This window comes from Balaenoptera borealis, assembly GCF_965194805.1.
Source record: "Balaenoptera borealis genome assembly, chromosome: 14".
NCBI lineage: Eukaryota > Metazoa > Chordata > Mammalia > Artiodactyla > Balaenopteridae > Balaenoptera > Balaenoptera borealis.
In genome coordinates, this window is record NC_138875.1 from 47,674,953 (window position 1) to 47,693,472 (window position 18,520).

At 40.8% G+C, this 18,520-nt stretch overlaps 1 protein-coding gene and 1 long non-coding RNA gene across 3 annotated transcripts in view; one reads left to right on the forward strand and one right to left on the reverse strand.

Annotated features, from left to right (window-relative positions):
- LOC309610902 overlaps positions 1-18,520 on the reverse strand; it is a 913,322-nt gene that overhangs the window by 657,565 nt on the left and 237,237 nt on the right. The gene's annotated exons all lie outside the window — the stretch shown is intronic.
- Positions 1-18,520, forward strand: part of CDH2 (cadherin 2) — a 213,813-nt gene that overhangs the window by 189,285 nt on the left and 6,008 nt on the right. For both annotated transcript variants that reach the window (XM_082354202.1, XM_082354203.1), the window contains one exon: positions 13,003-13,167. In XM_082354202.1, the coding sequence (XP_082210328.1) occupies positions 13,003-13,167 (165 nt within the window). The remainder of the gene's footprint in view (positions 1-13,002; positions 13,168-18,520) is intronic.

Consider the following 18,520-nt stretch of genomic DNA (forward strand, 5'->3'; position numbering starts at 1 on the left):
CTCCAATGACAGTCAGTGGACACTGGGAGCCTTAGGACCACAGCTGGTGGTTCAGGGGAACAAGGATAGCAGTAAGGGAGCAGGCTTGTCATCTGCGCAAGCAGAGTCAACTCATTTGAGATTAATGCTGACGCTGTCCTGAGCTGATCCTGACGGAAAGTGTGAATAGCTGCGTGAAGACGCCACATTGGTTTTCTCTGGGTCACTCTTAGATTCTCAGCCCTTGTTATCCACTGGGTACCACTCTGAATTCCCATACCTACTGCTGCTGTTGAGCATAGCCTCACAATTGGCTAATAAGCTGTTTGCTCTCAGTCTCTTGCCCCAAGGCCCAGCACCTCTTGGGCTCAGTAAGTTTCACATTCCAGGCCGATGGGGGCTCTCAGAATGCCCAAATTTGGTTCCTGAAGTCTTAGAGACATGCTCTGGGCTAGTTTCTTTTGCACTAGAGATGGTTCTGAGCTCTCTGAGAAGGTACCTGCTACCAGCCCTGATGGTTTGGGGCCATGTCAGAAAGCTGGATTCTGGATCACTTGAAAGTCACAGTTCAGACACAGGGGGTCTGTTCATGAAAAGCCCACGGCTGTGTGTTATTCAGCTGGCAGAGTTTAAAAACTGACAAAAATTCACATAAAAAAATTCTGGCTCTTCCTGTCCTCTCAAAAAAATGAAAAGTTGGCCTGCATTCTGACATGGCGATGATTGTTGGAAACTAAACAGAGACGTCTTTTTTAAGCAGCAAGCGCGTTCCAGTAATTGTTGGTTTCCTTTTTTCCATACCAGGCCAGCTTTATGGATTTACGTTATCGGCCTATCCCTTGTAGATACCCCTTTCTGCAGACTCTGATTCAATTATATAATAATTATTATGCTTTGGATGAACAAAAAACAAATTCCTATGGGAAGGAGGTACTACAGCGCTCTGAAACCATGGGATACTTTCCTGTAGTACTGGTTTTTGAAAAAGAGAAAGAAAGAAAGGGAATTAGCCACAAATATATTTAGGCAGATCTCTTAGTTAAAATAGGCTAGCTGCTGTAACAAGCTCTAAGATTTCAGTGACCTAAGCCTCATTGAAGTTTATTTCTTGCTTCCTTGGCCGTAATTGGGTTTCGAGTCATGGGAGTTTGGAATGGGGAGAGAAAATTTGTGCCATTCCACGCGGTCACTCAGGGACTCAGAGCGCCAGTGACTCCCCCATCTTCCACATGTGGCTTCCAAGGTCACCCTAGCCATACATACATGTGTCACTGGGTGACAGAAGGGCAGGAAGGATGATTTGTGGGAGATTTTCAGGGGCTAGGCCTGGAAATGAGACACATCACTTCCACTCCTGCCTTGAGAGAAGAATAAATGGGTTTGGTGACCAGCTGGGAGGCTCTAGCCACCCTGGTTAGGTACCTGAGTTTAGAGAATCTTTCTGAGGTTCTGTGAGAACATGCTTTCTCACAGTAACTTCCCACAGCTAGATCAAGAGCATCGATCTGACCCATCCAGATGTGTCAGAAAGAAGTGGGTCCCTGGACACAGAGGAGACACAGGAGGTCCAGCAGGAAAATGGGACACTGTGTGTCAGGCTCACCCAAATCCAGGGAGAGCAGCTGTCCTCCACCTGGGGAGCACTTCTCCTACATCCCGGGGATACTAAGTCTTCTTGATCGAGGCCCAGCACTTGCTCGTGAAAGGAATCACATATTTAGGGATAAAGGGAGTCATGCCAGGAGCTCTTTTTAGTGGGCAGGGATTCCAAAACCCAAAAGATCCAGATGTGATTGCTGTATGAGTGTCAACTGGCTTTTTTTTTTTTTTCAATGAAATTAATGTCTTATGTGATTTCTAGAAATTAGTCTCAGTATTTCAGTAGATCAGATCCCCCACATCTCCATGACACAGAAAGCACATTCAACAGAGTTGAAGTGCCTGAGATGGGGAAAGAACCCACAGTTCCTGTGACTCAGGGTTTGGCTTTGAGGAAAGGGGACTCTGTGGGTTGATGACTCAGTTTCTCCTCTCATTGATCCTCCACCTTGCATTTTAAACTGCAGTAGAATTGAACTTCCTATACATCTAACCTGTCTCACGCTATTTCACACTTTTATGGCTTAGTCCACAGTCTTTCCCTACCTAACTCTATTCAGCCCCCAAGATTCCATCTCAAGACATCTCTCAGGGTCGCAGGCTGAATCAAGTGTCTCTGCTGCGTGCTCCCACAGCGTATCCCGTGTCTGCCTCTATTTTGAGATCTTATGTGCAGCCCTGGTCCCGACCTTAAAGCGCGTGAGAGCAGGGACTTGTCACATTCATTTTTTTATTCCAGTATCTAGGACAATTGGCACCTGGCAGGCACTCATAGAATGTTTGTGCATTGGGCCCTCTTCCAGAATCTCTTAGTTTGCAAGTCTTTCTACAGGGTTAATTGAACCATTACAGTCTGATAACTTCCCTTAATTTTTTGAAATCTATGATAGCTTCAGGAAATGATCAGATTCATAAATGCCAGTGTTTCATTATATACTTGTCCTGTGTCAGGCACTGGGCTCTGCTCTCAGTTCACGTGTCTTTTGTAATCTTTTATAATCCCAACAACCCTATGCAGTAGATAATGCCATTAGTCCAGTTCTCAAAGCCAGGTCCATGTGACTTGAGAGGCCCAGCTCTTATGTGCTGCGATGGAGGTCACATGAGAGACGTTTTATTTACTCTTGCTTGTCTATGGCAGGCAGGTGTTACTCGGTAGAAACAGTGAGGCTGGGCACTTAGCCTCAGTTTATTAGATGACCACTGGTAATCTGGCTTTAGAACAGGCAAAGGGTAAGACCCAATTAATTCGTTAAGCATGGCTTGCAAAATTGAGCACATTTTGACACTGACAAATGTAGAATCTGGAAAAGCAATTTGAGCAGCCAAGTTATTAAAAGACCTGAGATGATACAATCTGGGCAACAGGTACTAAAATCTAAAATCCACGCTGGATACCTAGACAGAAGGATGAGGCACAGGTACAAGAAAGCACCTGGAGACCAAACCAGCCACTTCCCTAAGACCAGGGATCTCGGCTTGAGCCAAGACGGTCTCTAAAGATTACACACCAATCTCAGGAACCAGCCCCAGTGTGGGCAGCCAAGCCTGACCCTCTGACTCAAGCAGAGAATGAAACTGGTATGTTTGATTCTTCGAAATAACTGCTTTACAAAATCATTCTGCTTTATAAACAAGGTAACAGATGGCTGACTCTTGGACATAGCTGTGGAGACCACTTTCAACATTTTCATTGTTGGCCAAAGCACACTCTCTTAAATATGTTCCCAAGTTATTCATCCATTTATACCCACCTGCAAACACCAGTATATATTAGCTATTGAAAGAGTGACACAGATTTCACAAGAGGAAAGTTTCACCAGGAATTTGGGTTAGCACACTGCCATCCCTTTTTTCATGCTGTTTTCAAAAACCCTCATGGCCAGGTGACTCACTGGTAGGTTACAGACAACATATGCTCTGAACTGGTTGGTACCCATTCCCTACTGGGCATTCAATATTTTTAGTGTGCACTTGATTTGCACGTGACTTTTTTATTTACTATCCTGATCACTTCACGTAAATTAACACAATATTTTATGTAATTCATCTTAATGTTTATTCTTCCTGACTGATTTTAAGTTTATTACATTTAGTTTTAGAGGAAAGTTACCCAGCAATACAGAGATAAAGATTTGTATGCCAAGTATGTGTTACCAGGATGTACAAAAAAGCTAAGATACTAAGTGGTATATGCCAGACTTCTACCAGTTGGCCAAATCTACCAGTTGCCTATTTTTATAAAGTTGTATTGGAACTTTATAAAAATTCCATTTTGTGTGGCCTTGCACCATGTCCACAGCAGCAGCAGAGTTGAGGTATTTTGACAGAGACTCTGTGGCCCAAAAGACCTGAAATATTTACTATCAGGTCTTACAGGAAAAGTTGATCCCTGCTATAGACTTCTTTCCATTAATGAAGTCTTCATTCACTCTTTTGTCCAAAGGTTGAATACTCTGAAGGTTAGCACAGGAAATTTATGTAATCTGCCCAAGGTCACCCAGATAGATAGGGTAGAGCCAGGATTTGAATCCAGATGCTCTGATTTCAGAATCCATTTTTTAAAATCACAATACTATACTCCCTTTTCTGTATTGATTTCATCTGTAAATTTATCTTAAAACAAAGACTACATCTCTTTGGGAAATTCCAAAACAACGTGACATAAACGAGTGAAGGATTTTGATGCCGTCACCATATTCCCAACCAAATACTGCCATTACTTTATTACCTATCTTGAGATTTCCTCCAAGATAGAATAATAGGCCATGCTAAGATAGAATGACTTTGACCTTTTCAGAGTGGTGACATTTTTGTTTTATGTAAGGGGAGGTTGGAGCTTGGGGTGAGAACGTATTACTGAAGATGCATTCGGAAAGCTATGCTTTTTGTCTCCCAAGACACACAGTGCTTGCAAGGGTTAAGAAAACATGTCCATGTTTACAGGGCTGTAACTGAATTACATGGAAAGAATGGGAAATTACAAACATTAGGATAGAAAATAAATCTCACATTTTCAGAGGAGCATCATCTTTCTGAAGCCCCTGTTACTCTGCTAGAAATGCTTTGTGTATCCATAGCCTTATTGCTTTCAGCAGCACCTCTTTCACAGCTCCTTACACCTTCATTTTCCATATTTTTGTAATAGCTTTATCTATTATGTTAAATTTTCATTAGCTTTAAATGTGTCCTTTTAAAAGACACTAGAGGGCTTCCCTGGTGGCGCAGTGGTTCAGAATCTGCCTGCCAATGCAGGGGACACGGGTTCGAGCCCTGGTCTGGGAAGATCCCACATGCCGCGGAGCAACTAGGCCCGTGAGCCACAACTACTGAGCCTGCGCGTCTGGAGCCTGTGCTCCCCAACAAGAGAGGCCACGATAGTGAGAGGCCCGCGCACCGCGATGAAGAGTGGCCCCCACTTGCCACAACTAGAGAAAGCCCTTGCACAGAAACGAAGACCCAACACAGCCAAAAATAAATAAACAAATAAATAAATAAAGACACTAGACTAAAACCTCTATGAGGTCAGTAACCGAGTCTGTGGCCCAAGAGACTCTTCAGAAAGTCTTTGTTGAATCAAATTGAATTGCATTGTATTTGCTGCATTTGTTTCCAAAAGACCGTGCCATAATTTTACAATGGGAAATAAGTTGTGATAAAATTTCAACAGTGCCAGTTTCTGAAGCAGAACCACGATTTTGCACCAAAGAATGTGCTCATTCTCGAAAACAGAATTTTAAAAGAAGCTGTGACAGGGCAGCATGAACGGTAAACCACCACGGAAGCAGAAGCCATGAATGTGTTTAATGGAGACTCACCTCCCTCCCACTGTGGGGAGTGGTAAAGTGGCTCTGCAGTGAGATGAAAACGTGGATGAAAACAGAGAATGGGGGACCTTCGTCTATATATTAAGTCTCCAAGTTATTTTATTTCTATTAGGCTTACAAGTTATACCAGAAAAGCTGTTAGCAAATCTTTTGTTTTGGGGGCTTTCGTAATCCATAGAATCAACCTCATTTTCCACATCAATTCCCCTGTGTAAATAGTTACCATCATAACTATACCTCACTGGGGAAGAAAATCAGGTTGTAACGTAATTTACATAAAGCTTGCAAGTGTTTTCAACTTACCTGTCAGCAGCTGTATAGTAATGTGTTGACACCTTATCGCTATTTTATTCAATTATTTTAACGCCAGGAGCTATATAGGGTGAGGTAATAATGTTCTCCTTTTCCATCTTCCATTCCTTTTTGTGTCTGACTGAAGGGTTTCTTACCTGTGCCACAGGCAAGAAAAAGAAAAAGGTATCGGGTACCTTTTTTTTTCCCTTGAGAATTTTGTCCATTTACTTTCATGTTTTAGTATTTTTATTTCTCTCACTCAGTCTTGAAACATTAAAAAATATTTACCTTATCTATATGGGAATTTGAAAGTTACTTGCCTTTGCTACTATAAAAGGAACATTTTCCACTTGCACCAACCAGCCAAACTGGCTCTTGTGTTCCATCCCTGCTTCTCACCGGTGGAGGCTGAGAAAGGACCAGGAACTTTGAGAGCCCTCCCCCTCCCTCGTGACAGACTGCTGTTGGACCCAAGTGAAGACTCCTTTCTGACTAAAAGTCAGTGAGGCTTTAACCAGCTGTGCACAGACCAGAGTCCTGGATTCCAGTGCCTAATTAGCATAACCACCTTGAACTTCCCTTCTGGCTCTTTTTTTTTTTAATTTTTTTATTTCTTTAATTTTTATTTATTTTTATTTTATTTATTTATGGCTGTGTTGGGTCTTCGCTTCTGTGCGAGGTCTTTAGTTACGGGAAGCGGGGACCACTCTTCATCGCGGTGCACGGGCCTCTCACTATCGCGGCCTCTCTTGTTGCGGAGCACAGGCTCCAGACGCGCAGGCTCAGTAATTGTGGCTCACGGGCCCAGTTGCTCCGCGGCATGTGGGATCTTCCCAGACCAGGGCTCAAACCCATGTCCCCTGCATTGGCAGGCAGATTCTCAAACCACTGCGCCACCAGGGAAGCCCTCCCTTCTGGCTCTTAAAGCCCCTCATTTTCCCCCCCTTCAGCAAACTCTTCTGTCCCTTTCTTCACTGGCCCAGGCAACAAGGTACAGCCTTTTTTTTGAAGTATAGTTGATTTACAATGTTGCGTTTAATTTCTCCTGTACAGCAAAGTGACTCAGGTATACAAATATATATTGTTTTTCATATTCTTTTCCATTATGGTTTATCGCAGGGTATTGAATATAGTTCCCTGTGCTATATAGTGGGCCCTTGTTGTTCATCCGTCTTATATGTAATAGTTTGCATCTGCTAATCCCAGACTCCCAGTCCTTGCTTCCCTCACCCCACCCCGCCCTTGACAACCACAGGTCTGTTCTCTATATATGAAGATACAGCTTTTTTTTAGTTGTTATTTTGCTTGCTCTGGTGGTCTCTGTTTGCTCCTTCCACACTGTTTAACTGAGTCCATGATCTTGGGCAAATCATTAACCTCTCCGAGTTACGGGAATCAATGGGATAGAACAACACTCTCGTGGCAGGATTTTGCTTGGAGCGTCTGAGATATCACATAAGGAGGCACCTAAGGTAACTCCTGACAGATGATGGGCACCAGGTAAAGGTCGGTTTCCTTCTTTCACACTCTCAGAGCTAAAAATGGCATCAGGCACCCAGTCAGCTCTCTTTAGATACTCATGAAACGGTAAATCAATATTTTCATCGCTCTCTAAAACAGACGTAATTGCACGATTCTGTAGATTCTGCCAGCCACAGAGCTTTCTGAAGTTTTTGCCTGGGAATCTAGAATTTCACTTTATACTGAAGCAGCATTTTATTTTATTTAAACGTAACCAAATACCTTCAGGTCGATTTGTGGTATCATTTTCTGAACCAATTATAAATCATTGCAAGTCAGTGGAATTTAATAAGAAAAGGCAGAACCAGAGTTAAAGCTGCTGACTAACTTCTTACTAACTCTCCCAGAATTGTATCACCTTTAAGACATTTTAAATCATAGACCCAAAAAGAAGTGTTTTCAGTTACTTGCAACGTTAATATTTAAAAACCCTAATTCTATGCCTGCTTCTCATGATCATTGCCAAATAACACATATTCCAAACATTAGTTAAAATAAGATTTTCCGTGGCCTTCGTTTGTAAACTGGATTTCTCTGGGAAGTTAATGTTGACAAAGTAAGGTTGACAATCATAAGAGAATTTTCAGATCCACTTTTTCTCTAGAGAGTTTTAGGAACCAAATAAAGATTTCTTCTGGGGTTCTTTCTAATCTTCAGAAGTAAGGCCACGAACCCAGTGACCCTGAGAATGTTTTCAGTCTCTGTAATTCTCTTTAGAATTCTTATCCTACATGCTGTAATTTGTGTGTTTAAGTAAAGCATCATGGGATTATAAAGATGTATAATTTAGGATGTATAATTTCACATAGAGTGACCCCTTATCAAAAGGCTTAAAATTGGATCCTCAGGTCAGGACTCTGCCATATAGCACAGATGGATGTGGACAGAAAAACCCATCTCTGTGATCTGAAGACACTTCCGCCCACTTCATACCACCATCAGATTTTCATACCCCGTATTTGCAATAGACAAGGGAAACCATCACAGAGAAAAGTTAAACTGCATGTTTTAACCCAAATTCCAGTTTCCTGTAAATCAGTGGTTTTGTGCCTCTTCTTTAGATGTCAGTGTATCTGAGGAACATGACACGTTTGCATCATGGAGGGGGAGGTACTCACCATGGCAAAGAGTCTCAGCAATGGGACCCGGGGTCTTTTTCCCTTCCTCCCCATTGTGAATTACTGCCATGGCGTGTCATGCGATCCAAAGCACATTTCTTGCTCTTGTGCACATCTGGCATGAATATCATCCCTGAGACTTTTATTCAACACATTTTTAGTGAGCACTTTCTATGGGCCTGACGTATTGACCACAGACATCTTTAGACTTCCTGCTCTGGTTCTTAAGATAGTAGGCAAGGGCTATCGAAAGAAAGGTCAGAATCCGTAAATGAATATGCTGATGCATGTATACACTAATAAGTGAAGCAGGCCAGGCGGGCAGTCTGTCCTTGTCCAAAGGAGATAGATGCTCTCAGCTGTAACAGATTGCTGTGTCAGAAGTTAAGCCTGGTTTTACGCCACGTCTTCCTATTTTCAGGTAAAAATATCCCAAAGTCTGTGTGTTGACAACTTATTAGAAAATTTTTTCAACACTGTCAACCAAACATAATGCATTTCTGCTTGTAACCTTTGGATATAGTGGGAGCTGTATAAGAAATCAGGGTGGACAAGTCCTTTCCACGTAAGAAACATCCCACTGCCTCTCGTGGCTCCAGTTACGCCAAAGAAATCACTCTGTATTCTTATATGGAGTTGTCGTGATATACTGAGGATGGTCAAGGAATGTGTCACCAGGTTAAAGACAGTCCGCAAGCATAAGATTCAATTACTTAATTTCATGTAACTGAGACCTCTAATAGAGCATTTTTCACCCTCAGTGTAAAAATATTTATTAACTGTCATCATCCCTGTACTCAGAGTCTGTTTTCCCCTTTCTACAAAAAGCTTCCATCGTTGTCAGAAGACACGCTTACTCATGGTTAAGCCCCTCTATTAAGCTTGGTAGTTATGTAATTAAACATCACCTGGAAAACGATGCTTCTTCGTGTGTAAGCATTCAGAATTCTCTAAATGAATCCCTCTTTTTATTTTGTATAACATTTTAACATTTCAAAGGCTTTCCCGTCTGTCATACCATTATGTGCCTCTGCTTTAAGATAGTCTATAAATAACTCACACGTCCTATAAAATTTTAAATGGAGCCCATGTGTGCAAGATCAAGGTGTTTTCACTCAAGTTTTGTATGGGTGCTTTGAAATACTCTACCCTCACAAGAGGAGACAGCATCCCCATGCCTTTGCTCACGCTGTTGATTCCCCCAGGATGGTCCTTTCTCCCAAACCCATGTGTCGTTCAAGGTTCGAACCTAACGCGCTCTTTCCCTCTCTGAGCGTTTTATACTTGGCGATGTACCAACCGTACATCTCACTCTGGCTTGTCCTACTCTGTGTGCCTGCCTCCCCTCCCGTATCACCTTGTCCATCCCTCAGAGGAGGAGCTTTTCCTGAGTGCCTTCACTCGTTAGCTTAGTTGAAGCCCTTGGTAAAGAGTTGTTTAGGGGAGGGTTGTCAGAACAACTAGGGCATCTCAACGAACAGAGCTCAGTTTTAGATTGACATTTGGAAGTCAGACACACCTGGTTTTGATTCTCATGTCAATCGAATACCAGCTGTGTGACCTTGGACAAGTTACTCAACCTTTCCGAGTCTGTTTCTTCATTTAAAATGATGGTAATAAAGCATTCTTCAGAAAGAAGAAAGGAGAAAGTATCAGGGAGAAGACACTTACAGGAGGCTGGTATAGCTCCCGGTACATAGTGGGTTGAATGTCAGTGACTCCTTTGTTGTTTTAATCATTCTTCACATTCCTGCCCCTTCTCCCTCATCCATCCAACCTTGTAGCTGGGACTTGACTCGCCCTCCCAGATGCCTGCGCCAGGAGCTAGGCTTTGGAGTCTAATCCATTTGAAGTCAGAGCCTGTCTCTGTGTCTCGGTAGATCTGGAGCCGTCGACAGATGACTTGGGTGATTTGAGACTCAGTTTCCTCAATTCTTAAATAAGGATAATAAAACTTAACGTCACACAGTGTTGTTCAGAGCATTAAATGAGCGAACATATGTAAAGGATCTCGAGCACTGCCAGAACATGGTAAATATTCAAGCGTCGAATGAATCAAAACCACTATAGAGATAACTGTAAACAGTTTTGAGCTGGTTTTAGACAGAGATGAAGCCTGAACTAAAAAGAGTACCAGAAAATCTGTACTTTCTGTAAATATCAACAGTGAATTAGAGAATTTCAGTTAAGCTGGGGATGTGACGTTTTATATCACCAGAATTTAGAGGTTTGAAAACTATAAAGTATTTGCCCAAACCTAAAATTTTGAAGCATTTCCGCATTATAGTTAGTGTCTTTGGACATTCCCGTCCAGCTGGCTGATGCTAAAGCTGAAAATAGTTCTGAAGGTCCAACCAATGCCCAGAGCATCCTTCTTCCCAAGTTCTTCTCTGCCCCTCAAAGTGGACAGGCTGTATTGCCAAGACATTCCCACAGGACTGCACCAGAAGAGAATCCACACTCCCTGGCTTCTTACCTCTGGGCCAGAGGTTGGAAAACTTTTTCTTTAAAGGGCTAGATAGCAAGGCTTTGGGGGCCACATAGAGTCTCCATAGAATATTCTTTGTCTTCTTTATTGTTACCGTTGTTTTAAATAATCCTTTAAAAATGTAAAAGCCATTCTTCAAGGAAAACAGGCCACAGATCAGACTGGACCCACCAACAATAGTTTGCAGACTCTAGACCAGAGGTCCCCAACCTTTTTGGCACCAGAGACTGGTTTTGTGGAAGACAATTTTTCCACGGACCGGGGTGGGGTGGGGTGATGGTTTTGGGATAATTCAAGTGCATTATATTCATTGTGCACTTTATTTCTATTATTATTACATTGTAATATATAATGAAATGATTATACAACTCACCATAATGCTGACAGGAGGCGGAGCTCAGGTGGTAATGCGAGCGACGGAGAGCGGCTGTAAATACAGATGAAGCTTCACTCGCTCACCCGCCGCTCACCTCCTACTGTGCGGCCTGGTCTGTGCCCTGGGGGTTGGGGACCCCTGCTGTAGACCACTGAAGGGAGGGAGGAGTGAAGTGGTTTTGAAACCTTGATGAACTAATGCCTTCCTCTAAGTAAAGGAAAATACACTTGCAACAATTTTTTTTAATATGAAAGCAATATAACATTGTAGGGGAGGAAAAAGTTTTCTCGACCCTCCTCAGGTCCCTGGCTGGGTCTGAAAATTAAACCAACAAAGACAGATTAACAAGAGAAGAGCACACACATTTGATGGAACTTTTACCTGTACACGGGGGTCTTCACAAGAGAATGAAGACCTGAAGAAGTGACCAGAGCAAGAAGAGTTTATACCCTTTAGACAAAGAAACAGTAAATTTGTAAAGAATTGACAAGACAAAGGGTTTGGGCTAAGAGTAGTAAATGGTGAAGTAACTAGGAAGTTAAGGGTTAGTTTAAGAAGGTTTGCCATAAAAAAAAAAAAAAAAAAAGAAGAAGAAAAAGAAATAATGCCATTTGCAGCAACATGGATGGACCTAGAGATTGCCATATTGAATGAAGTAAGTCAGACAGAGAAAGACAAATATCATATGATATCATTTATATGTGGAATCTAAAAAAGGGGTACAAATGAACTTACCTACAAAACAGAAATAGAGTTACAGATGTAGAAAACAAACTTATGGCTATCAGGGGTAAGGGGGGGAGGAATAAATTGGGAGATTGGGATTGACATATACACACTACTGTATATAATAAAATAGATAACTAATAAGGACCTACAGTATAGAACAAGGAACTCTACTCAATACTCTGTAATGGCCTATATGGGAAAAGAATCTAGAAAAGAGCGGATATATGTATATGTATAACTGATTCACTTGGAAACTAACACAACATTGTAAATCAACTATACTCCAATAAAAAAATTTTTTAAAAAATAACATTTCATTATAGTAATAAAATACACCCAAATATGACCGCTGCATTGCAGAATTACAGATGAGATTGCTTTCTTTATAATTTTTTTATTTTCTGAGTTTTATATCATAAACACGTAGTTCTTTTATCATTAAAAAAAGGTTTGTTTGTGCAGAGTTCTAGGTCCCAAATCCTAGTCTCTGATGATGAAGAGGACTTTCCTCCTCCTGGTTCAGGAGGGGGCTTTTCACACGGGAACGTTATGACCTGTTTCAGGGAAGAAGGGTGAGGTGGGAAGAGTCAGAGTGACGTTCCTGCTTCTGCCGTTTTTAAAAAGAGTGCTTGAGCTTCAGATATTTAATATGCCACGATGCCATAGTTTGGGGTAGCCTGTCCTGAACCCCATCAACATTAAGCTAGTACTTTTCCTTCTATGGTACAACTATATTTTCTAGTCGGTTTCTTAGTCACTTTGTAGTGGGACCTCATCTCACTGCTGTTTCCCATTGGAAACTGATGAGGAACGTAGGAAAGCAGATGGCTCACAGACTGTCGAAATGAAAAACACAGAAGAAAGAGCTGCGTGAAAGAAATATTTAATCATAACATGAAAAGCTCCTAGTGGCAACTTTTCCATTATGTTAAATTTCATTCATTTCTATGCATTCTGGGTATGAGTTTAAAAACAGAGGTTGTAACTTCCCATCTTAATGCCCGTCTCCCATGGGGTGTTGGTCCATCTTAATGCCCGTCTCCCATGGGGTGTTGGTTTTGTGTCTTGCAGGACTATGATTTGAGCCAGCTCCAGCAGCCTGACACCGTGGAGCCGGATGCCATCAAGCCGGTCGGCATCCGACGCTTGGATGAGAGACCCATCCACGCCGAGCCCCAGTACCCGGTTCGATCTGCAGCCCCGCACCCTGGGGACATCGGTGACTTTATTAATGAGGTGCAAAGAGAGACTCACTTTTTTTTTATCAGGGTGTTTATTTTATGCTAACAGTACTGTGGAGACCACAACTTGCTGGGAATACAGCTATGTAGTTCATGAAAACACAATTCTTTTTCCTAACTTTATCTTTATGCAAAAGGAAATGTGGCTTCAGTAACAGAGAACAGATGAGATGGCTTTGGTCAGCCCAAGAGAGACGGATCAACTAATATCCTGCATTTGTAAATGACATCCGTATATATTATCAGTATTAGTCACACTCTCCCCAAAAGGATTTTTTTCCCTAGATTACAAGTAATAAATAGGCTAACGATATTATAGTGAATTCTAATTTCATTTATTAGCACTGATACATGTAATAAGAGTTCACTTTCATTTTCCTCACACTGTACCCTTTGAATGCCACAAATGGTGAGAATTCAGTGCCTACCCAACAACGAGAGGTCCATCAAATGAGATTAGCAGGAAGAGCAGCTAAATTAAATATTATGTAAGTGATTTAAATACTTGTCAAGTTGAGGAGTTTTAAGGGCTTCTGCAAGAGGCAGCTAATTCTCTGTTGAATATAACAGATACGATTTCCACTGTCAAAATTATTATGGCATTCTCTTATTTCATTACTGACCAAGAGTTCTGCTACACTTAATCCTTAAGTTTTGAAGTCAGATGATTTATACTGCTTCTTTTGATCATGTCTACAGTTTTACTGCAATTCTTCTTTTGAATTTTTATTGTTAGTGTAAGAGAATGATACATATTGATATTGGCAGGGCCCGTGAATATATGGCAGGGCCCGTGTTCTCTGGCCAGATCCTCCCACTCAGAATCTCCAAGATTAGAATTGGTCTCAGTGCCTTACAAAGTGGAAAGCATCTGTTGTATATATTGCCTTCAGTCCCGTGCAGATAAGACTCATTTCCTGGGCTTCCTTGAAATAGTCATATATTACGTCTACATAATCAATCTACCTTAGATTTTTAGATGCTCTTATAGTTTGTAGGAAAAGTTTTGAAACAAAATTAGCTTATCTGTCTTTACAATATTCATTACTATCTATTCCTAAAATACATGCTACTTTTTGAACTTATCTGTTCACTTCTGTTAAATAGGTAATAGGTTAATTTGTAGTAGACATGATTTAAAAGCTGGTAGAAGGCAAAAACAGGATGCTGGTAACTCCTTTATGTCCAAAAATATGCCCCGACTTTTCCAGATTACTTACATACATATAGGCCTGGTTAGGGGAATTAGCAGGAATATATATGATATAAATATAATATATATATTATATAAAATATAATATATTTATATATATATATAAAACTAGATATTTTTGAATATGTAAGAGTGCCTGATGATTTTAGTTCTAATTTAGCTTTCGTCATTCCAAGAAATTGTTTATTTATTCCTGTGGTTGTCAGGTTTCAGGATATAGTGAACCTTTTGACTGTAGGTGTAGGCACTGGACTTTTTTCAAGCAAGAATTCTGGCTTTGGTGTAATTCAGCACTTACCTGAATGTTTCTGCAGTCCCTGAAGTGTCACTGTTCTGTGGGCTTCCATCCTATCCAGGACACTCTTCTTTTCTCGTGGTAAAATTCGGGCGCTAAGGGTCGTTTCTAAGGCTGTTTGTAATCTGATTCCTGCCCTCTCTTCCCCCCACATTCCCTTTCTGTGCTGCAGCCCCCTGAACTATTTGTAGTTCCTCAAAGGCAAAACAGGTTTAACTATAACTTTTGCGAAGTTCTTGACCTTCAGTGAGACACTCATTTAGCCTTCAGATTCAACTGAAGCGCCCCTTCTCTGTGAAGCCCCTTCGATACCCCTGGGAAGGTTACAAGACTCTCCCTGGGTAGTAGCCCTCACCATGGGGTGTCACTGTTAGTATTTATTTCTTCCTTATGAGTGCATCCATTCTCTCTGAAATGGGGGCTATTTCCCGCTCTTCTTTGTGTAACCTAAGCATCTACTATGTTGCGTAACTCTTAGATTCTGTTGTTTCAAGGAATTCAAGGGCTGTGGCAGGTGTGTAGGGCATGCAGCTGTGAGCATCACCCATCTGCATTTGGCTGGGATTCACTGGGGCCCATGTCTGGAGGCTTTCACTCTCACTGGTGCTGATTACATTCAGGAAGTGAGGATATTGGCTGTTCCAAGTTGTGTGTTTTGTGTGTACCTTGTGTTTGTGTCTGGGTGCGTTCACTCTTTTTTTTTTTTTTTTTTTTTTTAACATGACTGGGTTTTCTTCAGTAGAGAGAGGAGAGTATCTAGTTAGTAAGGTTCAGTTACCCAACCCTTCTAATGCTACAGTAGGAAAAGGTACACAGTAGGAATTTCCATTTGGAATCGCCTTTTCCTAAAACAGCGCCCAGGTACACAGTCTATAAAGTGGCTGGAGGTCATAGCAAACATGCGTGAATACATATATGAAGAAGTTTGTTCTGAACAACTGACTTGCAGATTAACTTCCAGAATACAACCCATTCATAATTTGAAAATTGTCTGCATTTGTTAGAAATGGCTCATTTGGAAATCATCTTGAGCTTGGTTAGGGATTATTCATTTAGCAGATAACTACCGAATATCTACGGTGTGTACATCCTGTGCCAGTGATGTGTAGATAAGACATTAGACGTAGATTCTCTCTGTGTGAGTTCCCTGCGCTGCTGCTAGCGTGATCTCTGTACCAGGCAAATGTTCCAGTATCTGAACCCTTACTTTGCCAGGCACAGGATACCCATTAGATCTGGTTCTTATTAGGTGGTCCGGCTTCATCTCAGGCCCCTCCCCTACCTGCATCCTACAGGCCAGCAACAGAGACCTCTACTTGTAATTTCTTATCTCAGCTTGTGATTCCATGCCAGCACCAGTTCCCACAGTGTTTTTCCTGCCTTGAGTGTCCTTTGCTCTTTTTCTAGATATTAGTTAAGTCTTTACCAGGCCAAGAAGGGTCAGGGACACAGAGTATGGGTGGGCACCATCCTGCAACATCCCAATGTACCTAGAACTCATCTCCCTCCATGACTCCTATCCCAAGCATCCCTTCTACCTCCCCTCATGGTCCTCCTGTGGTCCAGGGGAAGAGGTGTATCCCTGGGGAATCATTGTGGGGCACACTGGTTTGGTGAGTACATGAATGGACAAAAGGATCACATTTGGAAATTATTTCCCAAATGGCTACTGAATCCTTGAAATTGAATGTGATTGTAAGGCAGAGGAATATGGAGTAGAAAGGGGAACCCAAAATCTATACCTAGAAATGCCCTACTTTTGAGCACAGGAAAAAGAAAGTCTAAGGCGTTTAAAGTGTCACAGAAAACAACTAAAAAGAGGGTCGAGGGATGTGATGGTCAGTTCTGTGGAAAAGTCCAAAGAGATCAAACTGTTCAAAGGCCTAAATCAGAGATTACATTCAGACTCACTGTGTAGATTCTTCCACCTAAGACACGCATTAAGACGTGTACAGTATCTTTCTATAATTAGACAGATAAAAATAAATACAGGTAAAGTTTTAAAAGTGGTTGAAGGCACCTAGAAAGAACTCAAGCACATTTTATAAATACATTTAAAATACAAACAGATTTCTTTATCTCCAGGTTTTATTTGGTTTAGCATAGTACCGAATGTTCCAAAGGAAGAAGAATATAGTGGAGATTATAATTGGAGTGTGTTTATAGGTGTAAGGAATAGGTAAATGCATGAGAAAATTTTCTAGTTTGTTTATTTAAATAATAAATCTCAAAAATGATAATGTTTCCAGACTGGTAGGTAGGGTAAAACAAATCACACATTTTTGAATTTTAAACACAGAATTTCATTCTATTTTGAGGTTTCTAAACAAGACCTTCAGATGGTGAAAAGTTGAAACAATGTCATTTAATCTCAGCCCGACAGTAGCTATTAGCGTACCTCCAATAAGGATACTAATTCTGTATATTTCTTTATCTCAGGAATCTAAAAACCAAGGGCATATTTCTATTAAAGGACCAACTTTTGATTAACATTATTAAAAAACTTATGGAAGGTGCTCCTGGAATACTTTGTTTAAAACTCCTGAAGTTTAAAATTTTTGCCTTTTTTCTCCTATTAATTAAATTTAACATGTTCTTTTAAAAATATCTTTGTCCCCTCCTACAAGAGTTAGGCGTTTTAGTTCAAATCCAGGTGCCTCATTTAACAGCTCTGTTACCTTGTACAAGGTCAAGGTCCTTGGATGTAACCACCTGGATTTCTAGTTTTCTTATTCATAAAATGGGGATGATAATAGACCCTTCTATTAAGATTTCAGTGAGGAATGAATAATAAAATCCATGTAAAGTGCTTGGTATAGTGACTGTTGCATAATAAAATCTCTTAATTATTATTAGTATGGTATTATCATTACAGGTTACTATTCAGGAGTAAAAACTTTCTACTGCCCTATAACTGTAAATAAAACGGATAGAAACCTCTCCTTTCCAAAAAAAAAATGCTTTCAGTAAAATGAATTTCCCAGAAAGAGACATAGTAATGTTGGCATTGATAAGTCACAGAATTCCACTGTCATGTGATCATGGTATACTTTTATGTCCGCAGATATTTTAAACCTAAATCCTAGCTTCTTCTGAAAGGTATAGGTATAAACATGAACGAGGTGCTGAGGAGAAAAAATTAAGCCCAGGACAGCAGTACAAAGTTACCATCTAGAATACTTACTGGATGTCAAGCAGTGTTTTGGACAGCAGGATATGAAATGAATACAAAACCACCTCAGCAGAAAGGGATGTCACAATCTAGTGTAACCAAAACATGGCAATAAAAGTAAAGCAGACCAGAGAGACCACAGGAATTACTCTCGGTCATGGTTAGGGAAAAAATTCCAGGCAGCAGAAGTGACATTTTTTATGGGCTTTAAACAGTGGATGGATGGATGGATGGATGGAAATTAATCAAATGAAAAAAATATGAGATGGGACATTTTAAACAAAAGGAATCACATTTCAGCTAGCAGGAAATGAATGCGTAAATAACATGGAGGTATACTAAGAACATGACATTTTTTAGGTTTTGGGAGATTTTGGTGAATAATTTAGTGAATAATTCAGTTATGGTTGCTGGAATTGAGAAGAGTTGCAACAGAAAAGGTGGGTGAACAGACTAGGTTCACTGAATGCTCCTCAGAGGGTTTTGACTTCATCCTATAGCTTACCCTAACATCAGGCATCAGGCATTTGAGTAACACCTAGTTTTTTCCATGTCTGCAAACTTCATCTATGATGTACTTATTAAACTTTTAATCAATTGTAACTTTGTTTTAAATAAAAATAATTGTTTTAAAGTGCCTGTGCACCAATTAAAAAATCATCTTGCAG